Raw genomic sequence first — 26,442 nt, 5'->3', positions numbered from 1 at the left:
ATATTTGTTTGTAGTCTAACAGAAGAAGTTAAGTTCGAGTCGAATTCATTTAATATATGATAAGATTAATATATAAAATAATAGGAGATTATAAAAAAGTTTTCGCAGCTCATGTCAGTGCGGATATAGAAAGCCGTTAGACTTTAAATATAACGATCGTTGCGCACATTCAGCGTTTCAGCTATAAACATTTCTGCATTAGTACTTGGACCAACTTCACTGCATTTCCTCCCAATCGAATTTGCTTGACACTTGACATTCTTGAGTGGAATTTTTGGCATTCCGGTGCTTGCGGGTTGCGCGGCTGTCAAGCGGGGTGTTTTGTTTGGTTCGGTGTCCACAGTTTTTCTCCCCTTTTAGTGTACGTTTTTGGTATGACGGTAGACGTCGTTGACTCGGCCGATCAGTGAATTGTCCGTTCCAGCAGTGCAGCGAGATGAGCAAGTTGAAGCGTCCGGTCGACTCAACGAACCCGCTCGTGTTCTTCGACATCCAAATTGGCCAGGAAAGAGGTACATCCACGACTCGGCACAGTTTGTTGCTCCCCCGCGGTGACCTTGGCGCGGAGTTCCGCATGCCGCTACGCGTGCACGCTTTTGCTGTGCAATTTACGTTCTTCGCTGCCCGGCGCGGTGGACAGGACGGGGGCGCGCGCGAACTGCGATTACTTTCGCTTATCTAATTTCTGACATGCGACTTATTCTCGAGCGCGAGGTGAAAAAAGTGGAATTAGAATTGATAGCGGCACTAGTATTTTCGCCGCTCTCGGTGGCAGAGATTGAATAAATTTACAGTCACAGATAAGGCAGTTTTCGGGAATTTTCATATTAGATTTACTCCAATCGCCGGCTCAGGGGGGTGGTGGTTCAATTTTAATTTATAACTCGTTTGTGTGACGATCTGCAAGCAGGTCTCCAAGATACGCGTGGCCACGATTTTGGAACGTGCTCGGAGAGTTCCACAAAACAAGTGCTCCTCCCATCCTTCTAAAAATGCACGCTGCGTCCTTTACGTCTCATGTCTTGAATGATATTAGTGGAGAGCCAGTGACCTTATGGTCAGGGTGCCCCGCCCGAGGGAGTTTAGCCACATGGATCGCTGCTTCCCATCGGGAGCTCACAATATCTGTTTTGTGCCATATCCTCAAGCCAGTATTATGCAAATTGATTGAATAACCGCCTGAAGGTCGGGACATTTGAAGCAAATTTTAGAGTGTTCCTGGGTTAATTGTGTGCCTCGTGCTACACCGAAAATGTTAAAAAAAATGAGGAAAATAAATAAACACCCAACTGTAGAGATCCAAGCCAGCACAAGTCCGAATAGAAAAACTAGTGGAAATTAATGTGGTTTAAAAATAACCAGTTGCCAAATTGTTGCGATTATTTTAATATATTTTCCATTTAATTTGATAGAATACGAGTTTTCGCTCTTCAAATCTAGAAGTAATAAAAGCGAAAAATTGTCTTGTGGCATTCCTTGAATTCTTTTGTCCGAACAAGTATCGAATGTTTCATCATGAATTAGTTGAAAAAGAAGAACGCAATAATTACTTGCGTTTGAATGGTTGAGATATTTTATTCATCCAATTGCTTCTAGTCCAAACAAGGCAGAATGAAGCTATACTGTCCTACCTCTCTCGAATACCTTATCTAGCTCTCATAGAAATGTGGTCCTCTGTGCACCAGACGTAAATTTAAGCTGCGGTGATGAAAATCAGTTGAACCTTATGCAGCATGGGTACTACCAATATTTGACGATCTTTGCAGATCCACTTGGCCAAAGGAAAATAAAGCTATACTAGTCACACATTGTAGCTCCTGCTCCTGTTTTCGCGTTACTAACGAAAACTTTCATTCATCCAATTTCTTACTGTACGCAGTCAGTCTGCGAGATTCAAGATAATTTTTCATAATTTTCCTTCTGTCCCTTTATCTCCTCATTTTGTGATATAGTTTATCCTTGTTCAACTTGTAAACCTTGCACCTCTCTTCTGAATCTGCCATTGTCGGCAGAATTGATATTATTGTCGGTTCTGGCCGTGATGATTATAAATCCTCTTCCGAAAATGTGAGCAACAGATTTCCCTTGCTCTTACTATCATCAATAGATGTAGATATGTTGGACCTCCTTCTTCAGTCTTGGCCTTTTTCAGAAGCGTTTGCACGTTTTTGTTATGTCAAAGGTCTGATTGGGATGCAGTCGCGAGGCTTTCAGATTACCATCTAGCGTACCAAGCCACTGTTTCTTTGGCCGACCTACGATCAGGGTGGGCGACACTATGCTAAATTTTAGATTTGAAACGTTCACAGAAAACAGCAGTTGTGGAACGTTACTTCATCCAGGTCGTGATGATGCTTGAAGCAATTTAAATCGCATTGACTTGGCATTGACCCGAGATATTTAAATTACTCAACTCTGGGCTGGTCCTGTCGATGACAGTGATAGTGCCTCTTTCATTAGGATCGGTCGTCAGAAATTCAGTTTTATTCAGGTTCAACCTGAGACCGTATTGCATGAGGCGGTCATTCATTTTTTGAACAAATTGCCCGATATGAACTTTTCTATGGCACACCAGGAAAACATCATCTGCATAAAGCAGTGTAGAGAGCGCTGGCTGTTGTATGTCCCGTGTGACAGTGTCCATAACAAAAACAAAGAGTAGTCGTGAGAGGGCGCTTCTTTGATCGACTTCGACAGAGACGCAAAGCGATTTTGAAATGCTCGCCACCCTTTGCACTTTACTTTTTCGATCGTGGTAGGGCAATCTAACCCAGCGTTCGAGTTCTTCTGGTACTAGGTGTTGACGTAAAGAGCATTAGATGAGTTTTTGTGGCACACGCAATGTAAAGAGGCCGATGCTTCTCACGGTGTTTCTCCATGAGTAACTGCCGGCGTGTATTGTGTTAGTAGTTCCGCAGTCCTTGACAAACCAGGCTTGATTCACGGTTATATGACCGAAGTCATGAATACGGTTGTCAAGAATCCGCTCAAAACTCCTCATGGTATGAGACAGTAACCGAATAGAACGGTAATGTAAACATTCTGCTGGATTATTTTTCTTTTTCCATATTGGAACGGTGGCGCTTTCTTACGACTTAGATGGTGTTCTACCTCCTTCAATATCCCGATTTTCAGATGCTCTGTTGCTTCCAAGAAATTCAGAAAATTTTTTAAGGAATGTCTGAGTATGAAAAAAAGATGTGCGTGCAATCTACGTTAACTACTTCGAACTTTTGATTGGCCACTCCCTACGTTTCGCCAAATTTTGGTATGGCTTTTGATAAACTGTCAAAGAGTAAAGCGTCGAGTTTTTTGTAGTGGTTGCCCCGCGGAGTTTTTGTCTTTCATCTGAAGTCCTCTTTCTGCATTCTTATCTTCTATAATAACAAGTAGAAAACCAGAAGCTCGACACTTTAGGTATGACAGGTTTTGTGTGTTCCTCATGTAAATATATTTGGGTGCAGAACTACTCCGTTCTGGTAATATACATATATGCATTTAGCATGGCATACTACTAACTCTAATGTGATATTGATATTTAATGTTTTGATTTCAGTAAATTTATACAGAGGGGACAAATTTACTTTGTCAGTAATAGTACGATTTTGACCAAACGATATCTTGCTTCATACTTCGTCTATATTACTACAAATTTTTAAGACTTTAGGATAATTAGGACTTAAGGCGGTTTCTACTCAATTTCCCGAAAACAATAATATACTATTATTAATTAATTCACCATAAAGAGACAGCTTCAGGATTTTGTTAGGAATTTTCGGTTGGCAGGTTTCCGAGAATGGGTCGATGACAGAAATTATCATTTTCGAGGTATATATATAATAATAATAGTTGGCGCAACAATCCAATTTGATCAGGGTCTTGAAGTGTGTTAGAGCACTTTATACAGGACCGCAACGGTCCATTACAATGCAGTGTCGGAGGCAATGCGGTGAACTGTACTATACATATGCGCAGACCATGGATGGCTTTTCCTCGGAGTATATTATTTGCCTCAACTGTCAAAGATTATGTTTTTTTTTTTTGGATGAAGTCATAGCCAATCGAATCTTTTTAGAGCGTCCAGAATTGAGTGCGTTCATCCCGCAAGTTCCCCGTCCCACTACAGCACTTTACCCTCAACTGAAACCAAAGGAGTCTCAGTGAGGAACCACGTCAAAATGGAACCTCCTCTTCCTAGCTGCGCTATTTCTGGGAATAAAATCTTTAGCCGCGGCAGGGATACCCTCTTGAGCTTGCTTCCGACGTTGAAGCTAAAATGGTGTGCGCCTCGCTCGAGCACCTCGTAAGGTGGCTGAAGAGTCTTCTAGGAGATCTTGTATTAACTAAGGCGTACCTGCTAGTGCCGAGAACCCTGGGCATATATGGCGTTGTCGGCAGGTTGTGACGGCCGCAGTTTCCGCACTGTGGGTGTTAAGGCTCGACCCAGTATCGACTACAGGGTTGCTGCGAAGTCTCAAGTTCTCCCCATATACCCGCGGGACTTGCAGCAAATTCTTCGTGATTAGCTGTGCAGATGCCAAGTACCATGTACACATGATTGTAGGACCTACGATCAAGAATGGTCGCTTTGGGCCACTATAGCGGCTGTCAGCGTTCTGTGCCATCTTTCGGGCGTCCCATTGGGCTGCGGATTGTACACGTTTGAAGCTGAGAAGTTTGCCTAACTCCGAGAAAGGGGAGGACTCGACACTTGAAAGACTAACAATTTGTACACGGGGAACTGAAAAAACGTACTCGCGTGGTTCATTTCATCTCCATTGTGAGGCCGATGGCTTTTAAATGACAATATTGATTTGGCCCATCATACTATTGCATTTTATTATTATTCGGAAATAATATGTTTTGCTTGTTTTTAATCAACAAACCTGAAACATTTAAACCTTTTACAGCAGCAGTTGAGACCAGTTTCGGACCCTCATCGCCTTTCCCCAGCACTTCGGGCCATTTGATTAGAATTCCCATGGAATCTTTCCCGTTTGTTGCAGGAAAAGTATATCTCTTAAGCTAACAGTTTGCGTCACTAGCTTAAAATCGACCAAAAGTGAATTCTCATCGTTTTTCCCCTGGACTCTTGACTTTTCTTCAATGTATAACACATCTTCTTTTTCTATTTGCTAACTGGGTGCAACCTGCCCTCAATCTTCTGCAATATCCTGCTTTAGTTCTTCCTTAGTCAGTTCATTGGACACCTTGGCACAATGTCAGACTCGCTCCCGATAGCCGTCGCTAATCTCGTTTTGCCAAAAATCAATCAATACTTTTGCAGTACAGTGTGACGGTTTTTGTGTGAAACAAAACCTTATTAGAATCGAATCGATGTCTGTCTGCCACACTCTATTTATTCGAAAACCGCTGGAACGATTGTCACGAAAATTGGTAGGAGGATGTGGTCTGTTGTTCCCTTTACATACAGCAAGTGGCACCATTTTGTGTTAAGTTTAAGGGTGGGCTTAATGTGAATGGAGGGTGCAATATTTTTTTGATAGGGGACTTTTCAGAATTTTAAATATGACATTTTCGCCCCTAAGTACCCAACTCCTCAATGACGTGTCTAGAGATTTCCCTTTAGATTTGTCATATTTGCACCAAATTCCATGACAAAGGGTTTAGCCGCGTTTATCGACCAGCATACAAAAATGCAGTGAATCTGTTGTTATGACCACACCATCAACAACAACCGCTATTTGGTCTAGGTCTGCCTTAGTAAGAAACAAGAGACATCTCGGGTTTGCGCTGAGGTCCACCAATTCGATATTCCTAAAAGTTCTTTGGGGTCTTTTCATCATAGCTGTTGCTCTTATAGACTTTCCTGGTTGTATCAGCCTCAATCATATGGATTAGGTGTCCCGCGCGCCGCAACTGGTTGAGTCGGATTTTATCTCCAAGTCGATAATCATATCGGTTATAAATTTCATCATTATGTAGACTGCGGAGTTGACCATTCTCCTATGGAGGTAACAAAATCCTCGTAGGATTCTTCTCTGGAACGTGACTAAGAGTTCACAATTTTTCTTGCAAAGAACGGATGAACTACTTACCAGACCCTATCGGGTGGACTTGAAGAGGATGCTGAATCTCACATTTGGTCTGGCTAGATGCTAAAAATTGCGCACTGCATGAAAACTTTTTTCCTCTGGAGTCATTTGCATTTATATTTAAGGCATTGCGATCCTCTCTTTTATGCCATGTTCCTCGTAGAAGCTCTCCTCATTTGTACAGTGAATACTTTATCTGCTCATACAAAATTCTTAACTTCAAATCGGATTAGTTGCAGCTAGAGTGCGTTTCATAAGTATTAATTTGGATACCATTCGAGCTGAAATGAAAGACGTGGAAAGGCGTTTTCACTGTGAACAGCTGCTTCAATAGCAAAAAGAAAGAGCATTTTGCCTCGCATCATTACTGGTGATGAAAAGTGAATCCACTACGACAATCCCAAACGGAAAAAATCATATGATTATCCCGGACAAGTATCAACATCGACAGCAGAGCCGAAGATTCATGAATTTGGTGGGATCAGAAGGGTGTCATGTGAGAAGGCGAACTGCTCCATCCAAACGAAGTTATCGCAGGGGACCATTACCAACTGTAACTGATAAATTTGAGTCGAACGTTGAAGATAAAACGGTCAGAATATGCCAAAGGAAATGACAAGGTGATTTTTCAACATGATAATGCTCGCTCACATGTTGCCAAACCTGCCAAAAAAACGTTGAAAGCATTAAAGTGTTGTGTGCTATCCCACCCACTATACAGCCCACACATTGCTCTTTCGGAATATCACCTTTTCCGAAAAATGACGCGGACTATATCAAAAACTGAGAAATTATTTTCATGCGGAATCAAAAGTTATGTTTATTAAAAAGAAATTTTAATGGCAATTCAAAAATCATTTGGGCAGAATCTATCTGCCAGGTCCTGTTTGTTAGCCAGGCATAAAACTAATGGAGAGCTTTCAAGTGTTCATTTTTCGTCGCAACAACAGCATATATTACATCACTGGAGTTGCCTTACGATAGCGTTATTTCTAACGCGGAATGCCAGCAAACCCTACATTACGCAAAACCTCATTGATAGTGTAAGAAACCGCCTTTTCAATTTTGTTAGCCATTCTGAAAAGCTCAAAGGTTATTAGCAAGTATCTATTAGTTATTAGTTTGGATTTTTCATCGATAAATTTGTTGTTTTTGGAAGTGGCCCTATAGTTGTACAACGCGCGGTTTTCCGATAATTATTGTTTTCCCATTATCTTGATCATAAAATTTTATGTAGTAGCGTTGATCAACCACCAAAATAATTTATTTTTCTGATAACGATTAACAAAATATTTGCTTCGTGACGGAAATGCTATTGTGTACAGTATTGCTCGAGCAATTTTGCTGCACCGAATCCGAATGCGTGATAGAACTGGTGGGTTTTCGCGGTGAAATAATGCTCTTTCTTTAAACAAATTGAACGAGTTTGCTCGAAATCGATAATTACTGAGGATAAGATCGGTTGGACTTCTCCGCATATCAATTTCCGGGCATAATGCCAGTCATGCTACAGAAGCAGAAGGAAAGGGTTGTGCCGTGGCTTGTTGAGATTTACCGGAACTGCATCTCTTTAGGATACATACCACAGTCCTGGAGTGGACGCACGCACGAGTGGTTTTCATACCGAAAGCGGGCAGGCGCGGTCATGAGTCCACGAAGGACGTTCGACCAATCAGCCTCACCTCTTTCGTACGGAAAACCCTAGAGCGTGTACTGGACATTCTCTTAAGGACGATTATGGAGAGAACGCCTTTCTCTAAGTCCCAGCATGCCTACTTCAAAGGAAAATCCACAGAAACCGCTCTCCACGAGGTAACTGACATGGATGAGCAGTCACTGCAGTACAAGCAGTATACCCTAGCTGCCTTCTTGGATACAGAGGGAGCTTTCATCAGCGTTAGTACTAACGCCATCAAGGAAGCCTTAACCAGTATTGAATTGGAAGGGTATCTTACGGATTGGATTATATCCATGCTAAGCACCAGGATAATCCAGCCGAATTTGAGAGGCAACCACTTGATCAGAACTGTGAACAGAGGCACGCCCCAGGATGGCGCCATCTCTCCGGTGCTCTGGTTAATAGTAATGGACGAACTTTTAAGAATATTGGACAACAGTGGGGTGAAGTTAGTGACGTATGCCCACGACTTGGTGATATTAGTGTCAAGGATGTTTCCGTTCATAATGAGCGACATAGTGGAAGGGTCATTGCAAAAGGTGTGCCTCTAGGCCGCAAGATGCGGACTCGGCATAAACCCAACCAAAACGGAAATGATGCTATTCATCACCAAGAAAAGGATACCTGAATTCCACCTACCACGGTTGAATGAACAAAGAATGGTTCGTTCCTCCAATATAAAGTATTTGGGTATAATCCTGGATCCGAAACTAAATTGGAGAGTGAACATAGAATTGAGGGTTGAGAAGGCTTGTATAGCCTTCTATGCCTACAATAGAACCTTTGCAAAGAAATGGGGTCTCCGGCTGAGGGGTAGTGCAGAGAGGCGCTGAACAGTCTGGACGGCACACTGAAGGTCATCTTCCTCTGAGTTCCCGGGCATAGGAAAATAGAGGAGAATGAGCGGGTTGACGGATTTTCCAGGCGGGGTTCTGCTATTGGCAACTCTTCAGTCGGTGTCTCGCTGGTGGCTGTCAAGGGCGGAGTCTACTCGCACTACTTACAGGCCGCGGGCCATAAATGGCGAAGGCCCGCTTATTACATAGCCCGATCATGAGAGCTCCTGTGCCAGACGCGTGCAAATGCATTCAAGATTACGGCAGTCTGCACAGGGCACTGGCCCATAGGGGACCAGACCGCCCGGCTCGGCTTACTAAAGCTGCTTCCAATGAAATTACGGTAGTGGAATATTGAAAATATCGCAGAAATATTTGAGAGGCCTACTCTACTAAGAACACAAATATTTGACTGGCGTAAAATATTCAGTGAAGGTTGTGTTGGTATTGCAAAGGCAGCAGACACTCTAAACATCTCCTATGGACTATCGACTCGGAAGATCGTGGTTAATGTTTTGGGTATAAAGCGCATCGCCGCTGGAGTCGCACCAAAAAATCTGAAAGATCTAGCAAAGGTCACATTCATTCATTAATTACTTGTAACGAGACGTTGAAACTTTCAACAATGCAGCGGATGGCACGCCAAAAATAGCACGAAAAAGAGAAAATCACCGAAGGAACCAAAGGCTATTCCTGGCGAACTTTTGGCATGGTTATACTAGTTTAAAACTGTTTTCAAGGTGATAATAAAGATCTTTATTACCTTCAACATTCGTATGAAGTATGAGCCCGATAGGTTTTTGATGTCCTAATGAGTTTATCTAAATCTATGTTCCTATTCCACTTCCATTCTCGTAATCGATTTTAGTCTAAACGACGATATTAACAATCCTAAAATATGATATGATTGAACCTTTCAATCAACCGCGACTATATTTTTACTATGTACCATCAAAGCAATATTCTAGGCGTTTGCTTTATGTTTTTTCCACTAAGCGCTGGCAACAATCTGATGATTACGGCCCCTTCATTTCATCATTGACAGATATCATTGAATGAATGAATTTGACTTGCTCAATTTAAATTTATTTTAAATTCTTAATCAGAACCCTTTAATACAATTTTTCCTCATCTTTGAAAATAGTTACTTTGGAATTGTCTGTCCGCCTGCCTCTCACTTGTAATATGCATACATATGTAAAAGAATTTATACAAAATTTGATGGGGGGGTTAGAACTATGAATACCAACGAAAGTAATGGATCGTATCGTATCGTAAGTTTGAGTTATTTCGCGCAGAGGGTGTGACTTTCTCCAAATAGAGTAATGTACTCCGCTTCAAATGGAATGTAAGAGCTTAAATAGAACTTTCCGAAGTAGTTAGTTTTGGCAGTAACACTTAACACTTAAAGCGAGGACCCGCTCTCAGTGATAACCCTACCGAAAACCGGTAATGGTCAAATCAAATTAATAATATATCACTCTATTTTAGATGTTTGTTCGAAACCCTCCTTGAATCCACCCTAGAAGTGCAAACTTACATATAGTGGAGATATAGAGTACAATACTGGAGTGCTCAGTGGAAATTCTGTTGCTAGGAAATTTACTTCACCTTGAAATAAACTTTCACACACGTCGCACATTTAGCGTTGACTTTTGTTAAATTATCTGCGTTTTTTCTGTATATATATATAATAAACTTGTGGACAAGTAATATTTGTTTTATTAGTTGTAATTAGATGTAGCTGAAGGAAGACCAAGTATTAAACATTATTGATCAATTAAAAAAGTATTTAACCAATCTTAAACCACAAGATTGTAAGTTGTCGTTTCATTGCGATATCGAGAGACTTACATTGTATGGGTGATTAAGCAGCTAGTAAATAGGACAACAAAAGAAACAAGAGGATCTCTGTTCCTAAAATTTTTTGTTAAAAAGGAGAAGAGAGCAGTGTAGTGAACGTGCTTCGAAGCGTGTTAATATGGTTGATACATAAGTCTGCTCTCTGTTTATCATGCTTTGCTGCCTTTCCAGGATAATTTTAGCCATTCTCGTTGCGATAGCAGGAGGCATCTAAACATCCCTTCAATAGACTCCCCACATTAGAAAATCACTATCTGTTTTTCACGCCGAAATAGTAGTTTCACCGGCCAAAATAGCATATCCGTTAAAAAAACCAATTTGGAACGCTCATTTGTTAATTATAATGGTTTGAAAATTGAATTCTCACAAAGCGGAAAAGAAATTGCGGTGACGTCATCGAGCGAACAATTTGAATCTCATCTACGTGAAGGCATCCGGTTTAGTGTTTGCTATTTGTTACTTTTCAAGTAGTCAATCAGTTTTTAACAGGAAAGTGGGAAATTGATGCGTGAATGGACAATCCTTCAAGTTACGTGACGTTTCGGCAGTAATGATAACAAGCAATAACGGCAATAAAACGTAGGTTTCTGAAAGATTGACTGGCACCTTGGCCACGTTGAGTATTCTGCAGTATCTCTTCTCTTCAATTGTATATTATCAGTTAAGATTGGAGTTAAAGTTTGAAAAATGTTAACTCACATTGAAATGATCCTCACAATTTACACCTGACTCCAAAGAAACTCGATTCCGTCGGATGATGGCGACCCATTTGTTCCGAAAATCGCTTTTCGGAACAGCCAAAAAAGCTTTCTGCGGGGTTTTCCTGGAGTTATTTGTGCAGAAAGACACGAAATAACAATTTCATTGTCCTCCTTAGTATTTCACGCGGTAAATTAATTTTGACAGTTTTGTTTTCATGAGTGCCAGCATTCCGATCACCCATCACGATGCTCGTTAACTTGGTCCGAAATCGAACAGTTAAGATTCCATCAGGAATCGGCCCCCAGGTCATAAAAGCGTTGCGGTTGTCATCGGCAAGTCTGAGTCACGTCTTCTACCACTAGGCTTTCCGCAGTCCGGGAAGGAACGGCGTACTTTTAAGGTCATATCATCTTACATTGATTAGTCCCAGGATGCCCAGCTTATATCGTTGGAAATCTCGCAAGTGAGGGGCGTACTTTTAGGGTCCTATCATCTCACATAGTCCCAGAATGCCCAGCTTATATCGTTGGAAATCTCGCACGAATCGGCGTCATGTGTTGAACGCTCCTCGTTGTCATGGTGGAGTAGTTTTTAGTAGTTTACTACTCCACCAAGAGTGTCTAAATAAGAAATATGGAAAGATTTTAAACCCCCTATTGCTTTGAGCAACCTAGTCGTGGCCGAAATATTAGCTTTGGAGGCTTCACCAGACTCATGTTCCCTCACGGAGAAATCTGTGGAAGACTGCTCTCCACTTCGGTGCACTTATTGTCTACGTCACGGTCAGCCAGAAAGGAGAGTACAGCCACTTTCATAATAGGGGAGACTCGAAACTGAAAGGCACAGCGAAGAAAGCTTCTTGGGGATGAGATGTGGCCGTTAATGTACCACCAGGGGTAACAGTAACCAAAAAACTCCACGATGAGAGACCCTTAGGAACTAATGTCTTGATCAGTGTTGTTGGAAACGAAAAGAATATGGTAGCGAAAAATGTGAGAAAAAGATACTATATGGTACTTACATATGATCGTGCTAAGGTTCAATTAAGTAGAAGGGATTTTCACCCCTCGTGGACCATGTATATCATGCAATACGGTTACCAATATTGTTGGTACACTAGGAAAAATTGTTCTCGGAGAGAGAAAGTTGAAGAACGCACATTTAAACACATATGAGACGATACAATGAAAAGACCAAAACATTAATCCCCACGTTATAGAGATCACACAAGTAAAGCAAGGGAAAGGAATACAACTATGTACAACAAAAGTATTGGCATAGCCGAATTGAATTTTAATTTTAATGTTATTTATGCAAACAGCTATAAGAAAATGATGTATCGAATTAGAAAGGTATCGAATCACATCTAATTAATAATTTCGTTCCCAGGTTCCTTCAGTGCCTTCCGGTTATCAACTGGGGAGGCTTAAGGGGTTGGCGGGGGACATACAATAATCACTTTCGTGCCAAGGAAAAAGTGTACTTGGGGTCATTGTCCAGTTGGGGGTTAAAATGGCTTGACACTTCTGGTATGAAAGGCTTTGTGTATTTCTTATGTAACAATATTTGAATGTACACATTTGCCCCGTCTGCACCGAGCTCGTGGTTAAACACTACTTAGTGTACTTAGTATGTTACACTATTCAGTGCAGTGTATTACTGAGATTCAGCTTGTTAGTTAGTTATTAGACCTATTAGAATTTTGTAGTCCCATTCCCAATAAACTTGGTAGAGTCATGCTCTATATTATAGCCTATATTACTGCGAAATTTCATGATTATAAGATGAACTTAACGAAGGTTCCAATCGATTCCTAACAAATTTATATATACAGGGGTGGCACGCTAATCACCGCACCCTGTTACGTGCGCCTAAAGACGTATAAAACAGAAAAAATATGTATAGCAAATATTTATTGATTTTCTTGAAAATTCGCACATTTTTTATTGATATTCTAACTTCATTTTAGAAAATAAAAATGCTTTTAATTAACGGAACTCGGATTTGGCAAAACACAGGAGAATGACAAGGATGCTCCTCAATCGTGCTATGAAGTGTGATTCAGCCACTGGCTGGAATCGCTATAAAAAGGAACAGAAGGCTCTAAAGAAGAGCATGTGATCGCTTTTTCGAAGAGACTAACTCTCTTGAGGTACCTCAAAGCTGAAGCGGATCCTTGTTAAAGAACGTAGAAAGAAGTTGGGTTATTTACGTTTACAGAGCGGAAGGTATAAAGAAAGCAATAACAAGACGGCAAACGATTTGCTTGAAGTGCACTTTCCAGACAGCATCCAAAATATCATATCCGGGCCGACAAGTGCATACAATTCTCAACGGAGAGACTGGAATCAAGCATGCAAAGTAGTACCACTGGAGCCAGTAAAATGGGCATTTAACTCGTTCCATAGATACAAGTCTGCAGGTCCAAATGGCATCATTTCTGTGCTAGTAATAGAGAGAATGCATGCCCTGGATCTACATATTCGCAATATATATCGTGCATGCCTAGCACACGCTTATATTCAAATAACTGGTGTGATGTTAAGGTGATATTTATTCCCAAACCAGGGAAAAGCACCTCCATGGACGCAAAAAGCTTCCGACCGATCAGTCTAACGCCTTAGCAGGGGCGGAAATCCAGCTGGCACACAGTCAAGTATTTAGGAATTCATTTCGACTCCAAGTTAACGTAGGAGCACCATATCCGGGAACAATATCAGAAATCCTGCAAATTTGACTTTCATCAAAACGGATACATTGAATGTATACATCTATAATAAAACCCATTTTGATGTATGCATGCATCGTCTGGTGGCCGAGACTGAACTTTTCTAACAGCAGAAAGCTGCTAACGCAGATCCAAAGGCCAGATTCGTCTTTGAAAAGGCGTACCTTGTCTTAATCGCCAAAAGAGAGGAATGGTCAATAATTGACCATAAGTCTTTTCAGATTACAGACTTGATAATCTTCACCGCCGGGTCAGTCATGGAAGGCGGATCGGGCGTAGGGTCTTCTCGGAGAATCCGATTATGGAAACATGACGATCATATTCCAGGCGGAGATATATACCATTTCAGTGGCAACAGAAGAATGTCTACGACAAAAATGGAGAGTTGCAACATTCGAATCTGTTCCGGCAGTCGGGCTGCATTATGAACACTAAACGGCTGCGACATATCAAGCCAACTGGTGTGGAGTTTTCATCACGTGCTGCTGAAACTTGGCCCACTGATGTGGTTGCCGGAGTTCTCAAACATCGCAAATAATGAGGAGCCTGACAGACTGGCTCGCCGAGAGTCTGGATCCACAATGGTGGGACCAGAATCAAGTTTTGGAATCCGGTCATCCACTTTCAAATCTACTCTGAAGGGTGAAATTGCAAGGAGTCACGCAGCCGAGTGGAAAAATTTGAACTCTTGCTGGCAGGCGAAAATCCTTGTGAAAGAACCTGGGGTCGCCAGAGCGGTATTTTTGTTGCCCTTAAGTGGGACATGAAAATCCTAGTGGGACTTTTAACGGGACATTGCAAAATTGTTGCACAGGTGGTTGATTTCAGTGTCATTACTCTCCCTTTAATTATTGCTCATAAATTTTCTGTTAGATTTAAACCCAGGCTTTATGCAGGCTAACCCATGGTTGAAATGGCCTCCGTGAACGGTTGCTGCACAAATCGCGAGTTATAATATAGCGCGTTGCCTTGCTGGAAAGTTGCTTTTGAAACTAACAACGGGATGTTTTTATAGGAATGGTAGAATGTGCTGTGACAGCAAATTTCTTTAGGCTAAACCTTTAAGTTTCCCCCTGACCTTGGCAGTAAGCCCGGCTCCATGTTTGCTGAAACAACTCCATATCATAACACTAGCGCCACCAAATTTCACAGGCTTCCTCCTAGGACCCAACTTCTTATTGGGATGACGTCTCACATATTACGACCGCATAAGTTGAACTTTGGTTCGTTACTGCAAATCACTGAAGAAAGAGGAGAGTCAGTATCGCTCCTAACAAAGGCTAGCCGGCTACCATGTGTAACTTTTGGATCTTTGTCTTTAACATCCTCGGAGATTGCTCTTCAAAAGTTGCTGCCTGCTGACTCTGGCAGAAATATTTACACCATAACTTCTTGGATTGCGGCTCTTATTTGCGTGGAAATAGCGAAAGAATCATAGAATGTTTGTCGAACAATTAGGGAATCTTCGCTTTCTGTGGTATTTCTTGGCCAACGTTTTGAAAAGGCAAAACTTTTATTTTCCTGGCTGTGTTTAATCGCGTTTTAAACTTTTTTGTGCGAACACCCTAGGGACTGAGCAGTTTTGTTAATATTTTTTTCTTGTGTACATAATGTTCCATATAATTCGTCTTCCATCCTCCGTAGAACTCTTCTTGCGTCCCATTTTGATTTTTTTGTATGATTTTTCACTTAAAATCATGTTTTTCTAACTTTCAATAAAAACAAAACAGGGATAAATAACTCTGCGGGGAGGCCATCAAACCCAGCGGTTTTACTCCGTTTGAGTGCATTGATGGTCGAAATGATTTCTTTTCTGCTTCGATGAACAGTCCATATCCGTATGCTACGATAATTAGCCATTTCATCCACAAGAGAAGGATCAGCCTCACCGAATGTGATCCGGCTAAGAACCATGACGAAGTAAAGATAAAACTAGGTAGCTTCTCCTACTACAATATGTTTCAATAGTTTGTATACACGTATTTCGAGAGCTACTTACTCTCTTCCTCAGTAACGCTACCGTACCGGTACCGTACGGTAGCGTACGTATATACAAACGATTGAAATATATTGTAGTAGGAGAAGCGGTAGCTTCGTTTTCTTTCTTCTTAGTTTTATTTTTATTTAGAAGAACTACAAGCATCGGAACCATAACTATTTTCATGACAAAGTGTTCTTTCCACCTTTTCAGTTGCTCATCATCGCGAATAAACATTTGCCCGTTGATGTCCTTCCCAGTGATGATGTTGTGTACACTTTTGATATAATTGCGCTCTGCGGCATCTTCCGCTTCTTTGGCCAGCAGAATAGCAACTCCTTTCTTGTCATGGTGTATGCCGTGACGCTAAACTTCTCGAGATTTTGATTGGTACTAAACTTGGAGGGTATCACGCCCGCCATCCCTCGCAGCGATCAATAGAGGATTCAACAACTTTCGTTCATCGATCCGCTTCCAGGGTCAACCAGATTTTGTGTGTAGTACCCGAGAAAACTGCATTTTTTATGGGTGCCCAATGCTCATCCAATTCTCAGGCGGGTTACTCAGTATATCAGCCATCCAATCAGCAAAACAACTCTCTCAACGTCGAGCAACAGCTGAATCATATAGGCGATCGATGTTAGGGGCGTTGCTCTCTACGTCAGACTCTGTGCTCGAATTATGTGCGAGGCGGTGGAAACTGCAAAAACGCACGAATCTCCATTATAATTGCGGTCTCCAAGACCGTGCTTCCCCATCATATGTCCGAGCAAGGTATTGTCAGATCCCAGTTTGGCATCCAGATCACCCATCACGATCACAATGTTATCTTTACGAAGCCTCTCCTGAACTGCGTTTCAAAATTTGCAGATTGCTAGCCCACAAATTTCTATCCCTTTTAGTTTCCCCTTACGATAAGCAGAGAAGGCTTGTCTGTATTCTTAAATTCCCACTCATAGGGGGCCTATGCTCTATATTATAGGCTATATTACTGCAAAATTTCATTACTCTAGGATGAACTTTCCGAGGGCATCCAGTCAATTTCTAACAAACTTAGCAATCTACTATATATGGAGGGTATTTTGAGTAGATTTTTCAGTTGAGTATTGGGTATTGAAAGAAATTTCGCAGTTTCTAGGTTAGGTTAAATCAAGATCGTCAATCGTTTCCGAAATGCCCCAAATGACTATATTCGGGAGAATAATACTGTTTCTGAGAAAATGCGCGTGAATGTCAGTGACCGATTTTATTAAGGTTTTGTATTATAAGTCATAAATATAGCTCGTCCCAAGCAAACATATTCTACTACTGATGCATACATAGGTATGTGTATGCGCGCACCCCGCGTACTGATGAATTTCGATTTGGCACCTACGATTACCAAAAAAGCAACGTTGAGGTAATCTTGTACCCAGGATCTAGCCCCAGTTATCTTGCAATACTAGATTAATGGTAAGAGGAAATGCGTCATAGTTGCCTCTGGGTACCTCCCCTAGGATTCTCCGTGTCCTGCACCGGCGCAAAAATTGAGGGAACTTGTAGCGTATGCGGAGACAAGTAGCGTTGAACTTTTTAATAGATTGGGATATGAAAGCCCAACATATTTCATGGGGTACTTGCAAATGCAATCCAATGGGAGAGAACGACTATGAACCTAGCGTGTCCTGAACGTTCGTGGGGCCCAGGAAAATTGAAGTAACTGATAAAAAAAAAGGTAACAGTAGAGACTGGCTGCTGCTAGACGAAGTCTCACTTTTAGACTATCTTTCCTTAGAATTCAATCTGACTATTGAGGCAAATAGACTGTAACACAGACACTGAATCCTAGGAAAACGAATTGAGTTTTTTAATAAGTTTTTTAAAATAAAGTGGAGCTCTCTAGGGTACTAAAAACTCTGGCAATTGGAAATTCTGAATCGCATATTATTACAGTAATTTGAAAAGAGTTGGCATATCTTCTGTTCAAAAGCGGGTCGGCTCGTCGCGATCGGTTGCGCCATTTTGCCATTTTATTTTATTGGATGATGGATGTGATCATGAGGTCTTGAATCGCCATTCAGCGTATCAAGTCATCGTTGTTTCGGCCGACCTTTGACGTTGCGCGAATTACACGACCACACCATCGAAGACGCCTCGCAATTTTTCCACGTTCGGTGCAACCTCATATCGATCGTTGATATCCCCATTTCTGATGTAATCGTCTTCATTACCGTAAGACACCGTTCATTGTCCTTTTAAGTCGCCCAACACTCAGAACCCCAAAGGGCAACAGGATAGCATTACGATAAATTTTAGATTTGGTTGATAATTGGGGAACCCCACTTCATCCAGGTTGCACTAATGCATGCAGCAATTTCATAACGCTGTTCTCCATTAGCTGATAGCATTGACCTGAAATATTAAAATCGCTCAGTTCTAGGCGATCACTGCTATTAACAGTAGTAGTACCTATCCTAAGCGGATCGGTCCTCAAAAGTTCAGTTTTATTCATAAGGTGTTCATTCCATTTTTGGACAAGTTGCTCGAGATCATTTTTGCTATGAGACGCCAGGAAAACATCATCTGCATAAAGTAGTGTATAGGGCGTTGGATGTTGGATGTTCCGTATAACAGCGTCCATAACAAAAACAAAGAGGAGTGGTGAGAGAGCCCTTACTTAGTGAACACCGACGGAGGTACAAAGCGATTTTGATACACCCGCTAGCCTTCGAACTTTACTTTCCGGTCGTAGTAGAGCAATTTAACTTAGGGTACCAGTTCCTCTGGTACTAGGGGTTGCCGTAGAGCATACCAGATTAGTTCATGTAGCACACAGTCAAACGCTTTCTCCAGGTCGGAAAATGCAATGTAAAGAGGGCGATGCTTTTCAGGATGTTTCTCCATGAGTAATTGTGCTAGTAGTTTCGTAATCCTTGACAATTATTATTGATTTGATTTGATTATTTGATCGATTTCGCGAGTACGGTTGTCAAGAATGCTTTCAGAAATCTTCATGGTATGGGTCAGCAACCGGATGGGACGGTAATTTGCATATTCTGCTGGATTAACTTTCTTTTTCCATATTGGAACTATGGTTCTTTCTTGCCAGTCAGATGGCGTTCTACCTTTCTCAATAATCCGGTTGAAAAATTCACTGAGCGACAATTTCTCGGCATCGGGAATTGCGCCGCATATGTACTTTACTATTATGTGACTCACCAAATATTCACACTGAGGTAGGGCTGATAAAAATTGCACTGTACCCCTCCGTGCCCTTCAGACAAGCAGAAGTATATCACGGATCACATAGGGGAATAAATAGCTGCAACAAAAAAAGTAGTCTTGACAGACTCCACTTTAAACTTCCTGTGTTCCTCTATTTTTATGTGTCGACAAAACGTACATATGTCTTTCACCATCTATTTTCTTATATGAAAACTTTAAATTTAAATTTTGTGCTGCTCTACATTCAGTACAGATTTAAGAAAAAGAAAATAAATGCAAATGAAAAAGGAATTTACAAGAATTTAAAATACATTTCAGTTGGTCGAATAATAATAGAACTTCGAAAAGATATCGTTCCAAAATCTGCCGAGAACTTTCGAGCTCTGTGTACTGGCGAAAGAAGTATTGGCCGTCTGGGGAAGAAACTTCATTACTTAGGCACTCGGTTTCATAGAGTTGAACGTTTGTTTATGGCACAAGGTGGTGATGTTGTGAAAAATGACGGCTCCAGCGGCGAAAGCATTTACGGACCAGTGTTCGAAGATGAAAATTTTATTTTGAAGGTAAATTTTTGAAAATTCACATTTGAAAGGTATTTCTATCAAAGTAATGCTTTCAGAACACGGAAGGCGTTGTCAGTATGGCAAACTACGGCAAACCTAACACGAACAATTCCCAGTTTTTCATTGCCTCTAGTAACTGTACTCATCTCGATGGCGTCAATGTGGCCGTTGGCCATGTGCTGAGAGGATTTGGAATTATAAGTGAAATGGAAAAATATACCACATCCGAAGGAGTGCCCACAAGAGTAAGTAACCTTTCTATATTCAATGCTGCCAATCTCATATCTATGTTGATTTCAAGGACATTTTCGTTTCCAACTGTGGCGAGCTTTCAATCGAAGATAATTGGGGCTACTGTGACAGTGATGAGACTCTAGACATTTTACCACCTTTTCCAGCAGATTGGGAGCACAATACAGATGCATATAATGTAACGTCTGCACATTTAGTTTATATGGTCCGGCACCAATTAAACTTAGGTATTTTTCAGGAAGAAGCCATGGTTGCTGTTTTGAATACAATTCGACAGTCCGGGCAGTATTTTTTCCAAAGGGATAACTACATTGAGGCTCTTCGAAAGTATAAAAAAGCTCAACGTTACTCAAAATTCTTTACTGAGAAGAATAACTCCGCCCCATTACTTGATAATTTTAATGCTATCAACTATTGTAATATAGCTGCATGTGAACTAAAGTTGGAAGACTATTTGAGCGCAAGAGCCGCGGCGATGGAGGTGAGTTGTCAAAGAAACAAAGTCTTTCAAATCTATTCAGCCAATTGCCATAGCATGCCTTCTATAAAAGTAAAAAGTAGACTAAAAACTTAAATCCACAAAGTCCTCCAGAACTGATAACTCTGACACTATTTTTTTAGGCCATTAAACTCGATCCTTTTCATGGCAAAGCCTATTTTCGACTAGGAGAAGCGGAAATCCAATTAAAAAACTATGAAAATGCAATTTTCAACTTACAGGAAGCAAACAAGCTCGTTCCAGATAACAAACAAATTATAAATTCTCTCAACAAAGCGAAGCAACTTCTGTTTGATTACCGAAATTCACAGAAGGCCGCGCTAAAAAATCTCTTTAAGTGAGTGCAAACATGGATAGTGCAAATGATTATATATTTCTTTGTTACCTGAATGAAATTGTTGTCAATCCGTAATAATAATTAAATGTATTTAAAGTGTAAAGGATGCTATGTATGCGTATTTGTTAACGTCATAAAAGAAGTATTTTAAAGAATAAAAGTGAGTAATTTATGTAATCGTTCGAGTTCTTAATGACACAAGCAACGTTTTCTCTCATTTTTATTCTCATGTTCTAAAAATACCCTGGCAATTCTACTGAAAAATAATGCAGCAGGGGGTATCCAACGCTTGTTATTTGATTGAGAAATATAAAAGGATCAATGCTTTTTCTAAACTGTATTTAGTGGTGATCACTTTCCATGCGCTACTCTCATATAGCAATACAGAAAGAAAATTGGCACAGAACAGTCTCGACTTGATCTTGTTCTTGAGAACTGCATTTTCAGATTTTAGACAGAGTAGCGAAAGCGGGTCCAGCGTTGTTAATGCATCTGGCAACATCCAGCTCGGTGCAACTATTGGCACAAACCACGCTTCCAAGATATACAAATTGATCGACACCGATTGGTGCAGATAGAGTGCGATGACCCATCCGACTGAGAATCTTGGTTTTCTTGGTGTTCTATCTTTTGCAACTCTATTTGCATCTTTTCAAATCCAGAGCTATTTGGTGAAGCTCCATAACCCGGTGAGAGAGCAAACAAATGCCATCAGCGTAGTCAAGATGTTTGAGGAAACTTGTTATAGTCCATGGAATATCTCCACGTCCTTCGAACAAGGTAGCCTGAAGCACTTTACCGATAACAAGAAAAAATAATAACGGCAGTCTCCGCTTTGGACCTCAAAATCCTCCGAGATATTATGCCCGTGGGGCACGTGACATTTTGTGCTACATTTGTCGCCGTGATAATAGCTATTAGTTTCTCCCTAATGTGCTCCTGCGTAGAGCACTCCATATGCACTCTCTGTTCACGCTATCGAAAGCTTTCTCGAAATCAATGAAGAGCAGGTGTTGCATAGTACTCCGCGCACTGTTCCGCAATGATCCTTAGGGTTTTGATGTGGTGAGTACAGGAGGGATCCGGAGCGGAAACTAGCCTTCTGTCTGTCGATAATCGCCGCTATCTTTGCAACACCAGTAAGGACGCAGATACTCCTCCAATTGTCATACTCAAAACAGGTGTCCTTCTTTGGAATCTTAATGTATTTTTTCATACTCAATTATAATCTGAAAAATTATAAACTCTAAAATTATTTTTTCACTTTTGAGAAACAGTTTATGGAAACTAGGTCTACAATGATAACGAGCAATGCAAACGATTACAACCAATAGGAAATCACAATTGAGAACGAGACTGCAACTAGTCCAGGATCGAGAAGGGAAACCTGAGAGTAGAGTTTACAAAATTATTGCTTAGGGGGTGGTACGATATACAAACAAGGTGGGGCAAAATTAGCCCGTCTATTGGAAAACGCTATAACTTTTGCAAATGACGCCAATTGTCAATTCCGTTTTGACATTTGTGAAGTAAACAAACGCAGAACACAAATCGACAAGCCAAGAATCGCTTTACTCCGCAAGAACGTGTATTAATTGTTTCCATTTTTCGCATAACAGTTCGTTGATTGTGTTGGCGCAGCGTGAATTTCGTCGCAGATTTCCTGGCCGTCCGACACAAACGGGACAAGCACTGCGGCGTTTGGCCACTCGCCTTGAAGAGACTGGAACAACACGAAATGTTCCCAAAGCTAGTCGACCCCGGAGCAGCCCTTCTGCTGAGAATATCGTTGCTGTTGCCCAAGATTTTGAAGAGTAACCCTTAACATCGACCAGACGACGTGCCACGCAATTAGGCATTAACCGACGGCCCCTACTTAGAATCTTGGTGGAAGATTTGAAGATGTTCCCTTACATCATCATCATCATCAACGGCGCAACAACCGGTATCCGGTCTAGGCCTGCCTTAATAAGGAACTCCAGACATCCCGGTTTTGCGCCGAGGTCCACCAATTCGATATCCCTAAAAGCTGTCTGGCGTCCTGGCCCACGCCATCGCTCCATCTTAGGCAGGGTCTGCCTCGTCTTCTTTTCCTACCATAGATATTGCCCTTATAGACTTTCCGGGTGGGATCATCTTCATCCATACGGATTAAGTGACCCGCCCACCGTAACCTATTGAGCCGGATTTTATCCACAACCGGACGGTCATGGTATCGCTCATAGATTTCGTCATTGTGTAGGCTACGGAATCGTCCATCCTCATGTAGGGGGCCAAAAATTCTTCGGAGGATTCTTCTCTCGAACGCGGCCAAGAGTTCGCAATTTTTCTTGCTAAGAACCCAAGTTTCCGAGGAATACATGAGGACTGGCATGATCATAGTCTTGTACAGTAAGTGCTTTCACCCTATGGTGAGACGTTTCGAGCGGAACAGTCTTTGTAAGCTGAAATAGGCTCTGTTGGCTGACAACAACCGTGCGCGGATTTCATCATCGCAGTTGTTAGCGGTTGTGATTTTCGACCCTAGATAGGAGAAATTATCAACAGTCTCAAAGTTGTATTCTCCTATCCTTATTCTTCTTCGTGTTTGTGTTTGACCAGTGCGGTTTGATGTTGTTGGTTGATTCGTCTTCGGTGCTGACGTTGCCACCACATATTTTGTCTTGCCTTCATTGATGTGCAGCCCAAGATCTCGCGCCGCCTGCTCGATCTGGATGAAGGCAGTTTGTACATCTCGGGTGGTTCTTCCCATGATGTCGATATCGTCAGCATAGGCCAGTAGTTGGGTGGACTTGAAGAGGATCGTACCTCTTGCATTTACCTCGGCATCACGGATCACTTTCTCGAGGGCCAAGTTAAAGAGGACGCATGATAGGGCATCCCCTTGTCGTAAACCGTTGTTGATGTCGGATGGTCTTGAGAGTGATCCTGCTGCTTTTATCTGGCCTCGCACATTGGTCAGGGTCAGCCTAGTTAGTCTTACTAATTTCGTCGGGATACCGAATTCTCTCATGGCCGTGTACAGTTTTACCCTGGCTATGCTATCATAGGCGGATTTAAAGTCGATGAACAGATGGTGCAACTGTTGTCCATATTCCAACAGTTTTTCCATCGCTTGCCGCACAGAGAAAATCTGATCTGTTGCTGATTTGCCTGGAGTGAAGCCTCTTTGGTATGGGCCAATGATGTTCTGGGCGTATGGGGCTATCCGGCCTAGCAAGATAGTGGAGAATATCTTATAGATGGTACTCAGCAACGTGATACCTCTATAATTGCTGCACTGTGTGATATCTCCCTTTTTATGTATGAGACAGATAATGCCTCGTTGCCAATCGTCAGGCATTGATTCGCTGTCCCATACCTTGAGCACAAGTTGATGAACCACTTGGTGTAACTGGTCGCCTCCATATTTAACCAATTCGGCTGTAATTCCATCGGCTCCTAGCGACTTATGATTTTTTAGCCGATGAATTGCACGGACTGTTTCTCCTAAACTTAGTGCTGGCAGTATTTGTCCGTCGTCTTCAGTTGGCGGGACCTCCAACTCGCCGATGTTCTGGTTGTTCAGTAGCTCATCGAAGTACTCAACCCATCGCTCTAATATGTCCATTCTGTCGGAAATCAGATTTCCCTCTTTGTCTCGGCAGGATGAGCATCGAGGTGTATAAGGTTTCATCCTGTTTACTTGTTGGCAAAATTTCTGCGCCTAGTGTGGTTGCCCCCTGTACTTTTCTAGTTCGCAGACTTGTTGGTTTCCCCAGGCTTCCTTTTTCCGTCTGTGAAGTCGCTTCTCCGCTCGACGGAGTTCGTGATAAGTCTCTGCGCGTGCCCGCGTTCTTTGAGAATGCAACATTACTCGGTATGCAGCATTCTTCCGCTCCGTTGCTAGCTTACATTCATCGTCAAACCAGCCGTTCCGACTCTTTTTGCGGCTGGGGCCAAGTATGTTTGTGGCCGTATCCATGATAACGTTCTTCAGGTGATTGTGAAGATCATTTGTTGATGCTTCATCTCCAGGTCCTCTGTTGACTGCGGTTATTGCGGCATCCATTTCCCTCTTATAGGTGTCGCGGAGGGTTGTGTTGTGGATGGCTTCAGTGTTCACTCTCACTTCATTGTCAGAGGGGATTCTTGGTGGTATTGTTATTCAAGCTCGGAGCACCATGCCAACGAGATAGTGATCCGAGTCTATATTGGCCCCCCTATATGTTCTGACATTCATCAAGGCTGAGAGGTGGCGGCGTTCGATGAACACGTGGTCAATTTGGTTGAAAGTGGTCCCGTCTGGAGAGGACCGCTTTCCGCGCAAACCAGGTACTTCCAACAACCATTTCGTGTGACCCTGCTAATTGAATAGTCCGCAGTCCGTTATCATTTGTATTTTGGTGTAAGCTATGGGAGCCAACGTATCGCCTGAATACGGGCTCCTTCCCTACTTGGCTGTTAAAATCCCCAAGTATGATTTTGATGTCATATCTGGGACAGGCTTCGAGGGTTCGTTCTACTGCCTCGTAGAAGGTATCCTTCTCCGACTCTGCAGTCTCCTCTGTAGGGGCGGGAACGTTGATGAGGCTTATATTTCTAAACTTGCCTCGCAAGCGCAGAGTGCATAGCCGTTCGCTTATGTTTTCAAAGCCGATAACAGCAGGTTTCATTTTTTGGCTGACTAAGAAACCTACTCCGAGCACATGGTTTACTGCATCACTTGCAACGCTGCTATATCAGCCCTATATTGGGACAGTGTATCGGCTAGCTGCTCATCAGCTTCATCTCTGTACAGGGAGCGCACGTTCCATAAGAAAATGCGCAAATCGTTGTTCCGTGTTCGTTGTCGGGTCCGTCGTTTTAAAATCCGTCCTGTCCCAGGGTCCTGTTGTGGCTTCGTTACAAGTTGTTTTCCGTGTAGGGTTGTCAGCCCTACCCAACCCCAAACCTGGAGGACCAGTTGATACAATTTGTCCCGTTTTAAGGCGCAGGAGACTCGCCTTCATCCTTCTCCGTCTGCAGCTTTTCGTTAAGAAAGAGCTCCCAGCGATCACCACGTGGAGGTGGAGATAGGGTTTGGTAGTAGAGCTGTTGGTGTTGGTTCAGTAGGCATTTCCCAGGTTTTATGCTCCATAGTGGGTACCAATCCACGTTTCGCCCTGGGACCTATACTACTCTTTGACCACCCTTACACAGCGCAGAAAGTGCATCAGCTATTAGCTGTTGACCATCAGACGCATCTAATCTACGCTCAAGCCATCCTGAATCTCAACAAAGAGGATTACGATTTTTCATCGAAAATGCGATGAGGCTCATTTCCATATTAGCGGTATCGTGAATAAACAAAGTAATCGATTCTAGGGCACCGAAAATCCGGGTATCACCCACGAAGAGCCATTGCACTCGCTCAAAATTACGGCATGGTGGTTCTGTTTACGCTAGATGATTCATCGGGCCATTTTTCTTTGAAAAGGCCGCGAACCAAACAACGGCCGTAGACGGAGCGCGCTACAGAGTCATGATTATCGATTTTTTTCTTCTTCATTTGGGTTAATTAGGACTGGAGAACATATGGTTTCAACAGGACGGTGCAATGGCGCACACTGCTTGAACCACAACCGATATTCGGAAGAAAGTATTTCCGGGTCGATTTGCAACGGCCCGCCAGATCACCCGATTTAACCTTTTCAGACTTCCGTTTATGGTTTTTTTTGAAGTTGATATTATTTTCTCGACTTGATGGAATAAATTCTAATGGATT

The 26,442-nt window shown here is 42.1% G+C and overlaps 1 protein-coding gene across 3 annotated transcripts; it reads left to right on the top strand.

The window, feature by feature from the left end:
- The first annotated feature begins 207 nt into the window (after positions 1 to 207).
- LOC119649082 (peptidyl-prolyl cis-trans isomerase D) lies at positions 208 to 20,873 on the top strand. 3 transcript variants are annotated; one of them, XM_038051079.1, is made up of 6 exons: positions 208 to 512; positions 19,364 to 19,608; positions 19,665 to 19,853; positions 19,910 to 20,038; positions 20,099 to 20,341; positions 20,482 to 20,873. In XM_038051079.1, the coding sequence occupies exons 1-6, from the start codon at positions 437 to 439 to the stop codon at positions 20,698 to 20,700; spliced, it is 1,101 nt and encodes a 366-aa protein (XP_037907007.1). In that variant the 5' UTR covers positions 208 to 436; the 3' UTR covers positions 20,701 to 20,873. The 3 variants fall into 3 exon arrangements, with proteins under 3 accessions (XP_037907007.1, XP_037907009.1, XP_037907008.1); XM_038051081.1 differs by lacking the exon at positions 208 to 512 and adding an exon at positions 612 to 714; XM_038051080.1 differs by lacking the exon at positions 208 to 512 and adding an exon at positions 16,588 to 16,615.
- The last annotated feature ends 5,569 nt before the right edge of the window (positions 20,874 to 26,442 follow it).

Source organism: Hermetia illucens, chromosome 2, assembly GCF_905115235.1.
Source record: "Hermetia illucens chromosome 2, iHerIll2.2.curated.20191125, whole genome shotgun sequence".
Taxonomy (NCBI): Eukaryota; Metazoa; Arthropoda; class Insecta; order Diptera; family Stratiomyidae; genus Hermetia; species Hermetia illucens.
This window is presented reverse-complemented; position numbering and strand designations above follow the sequence as displayed.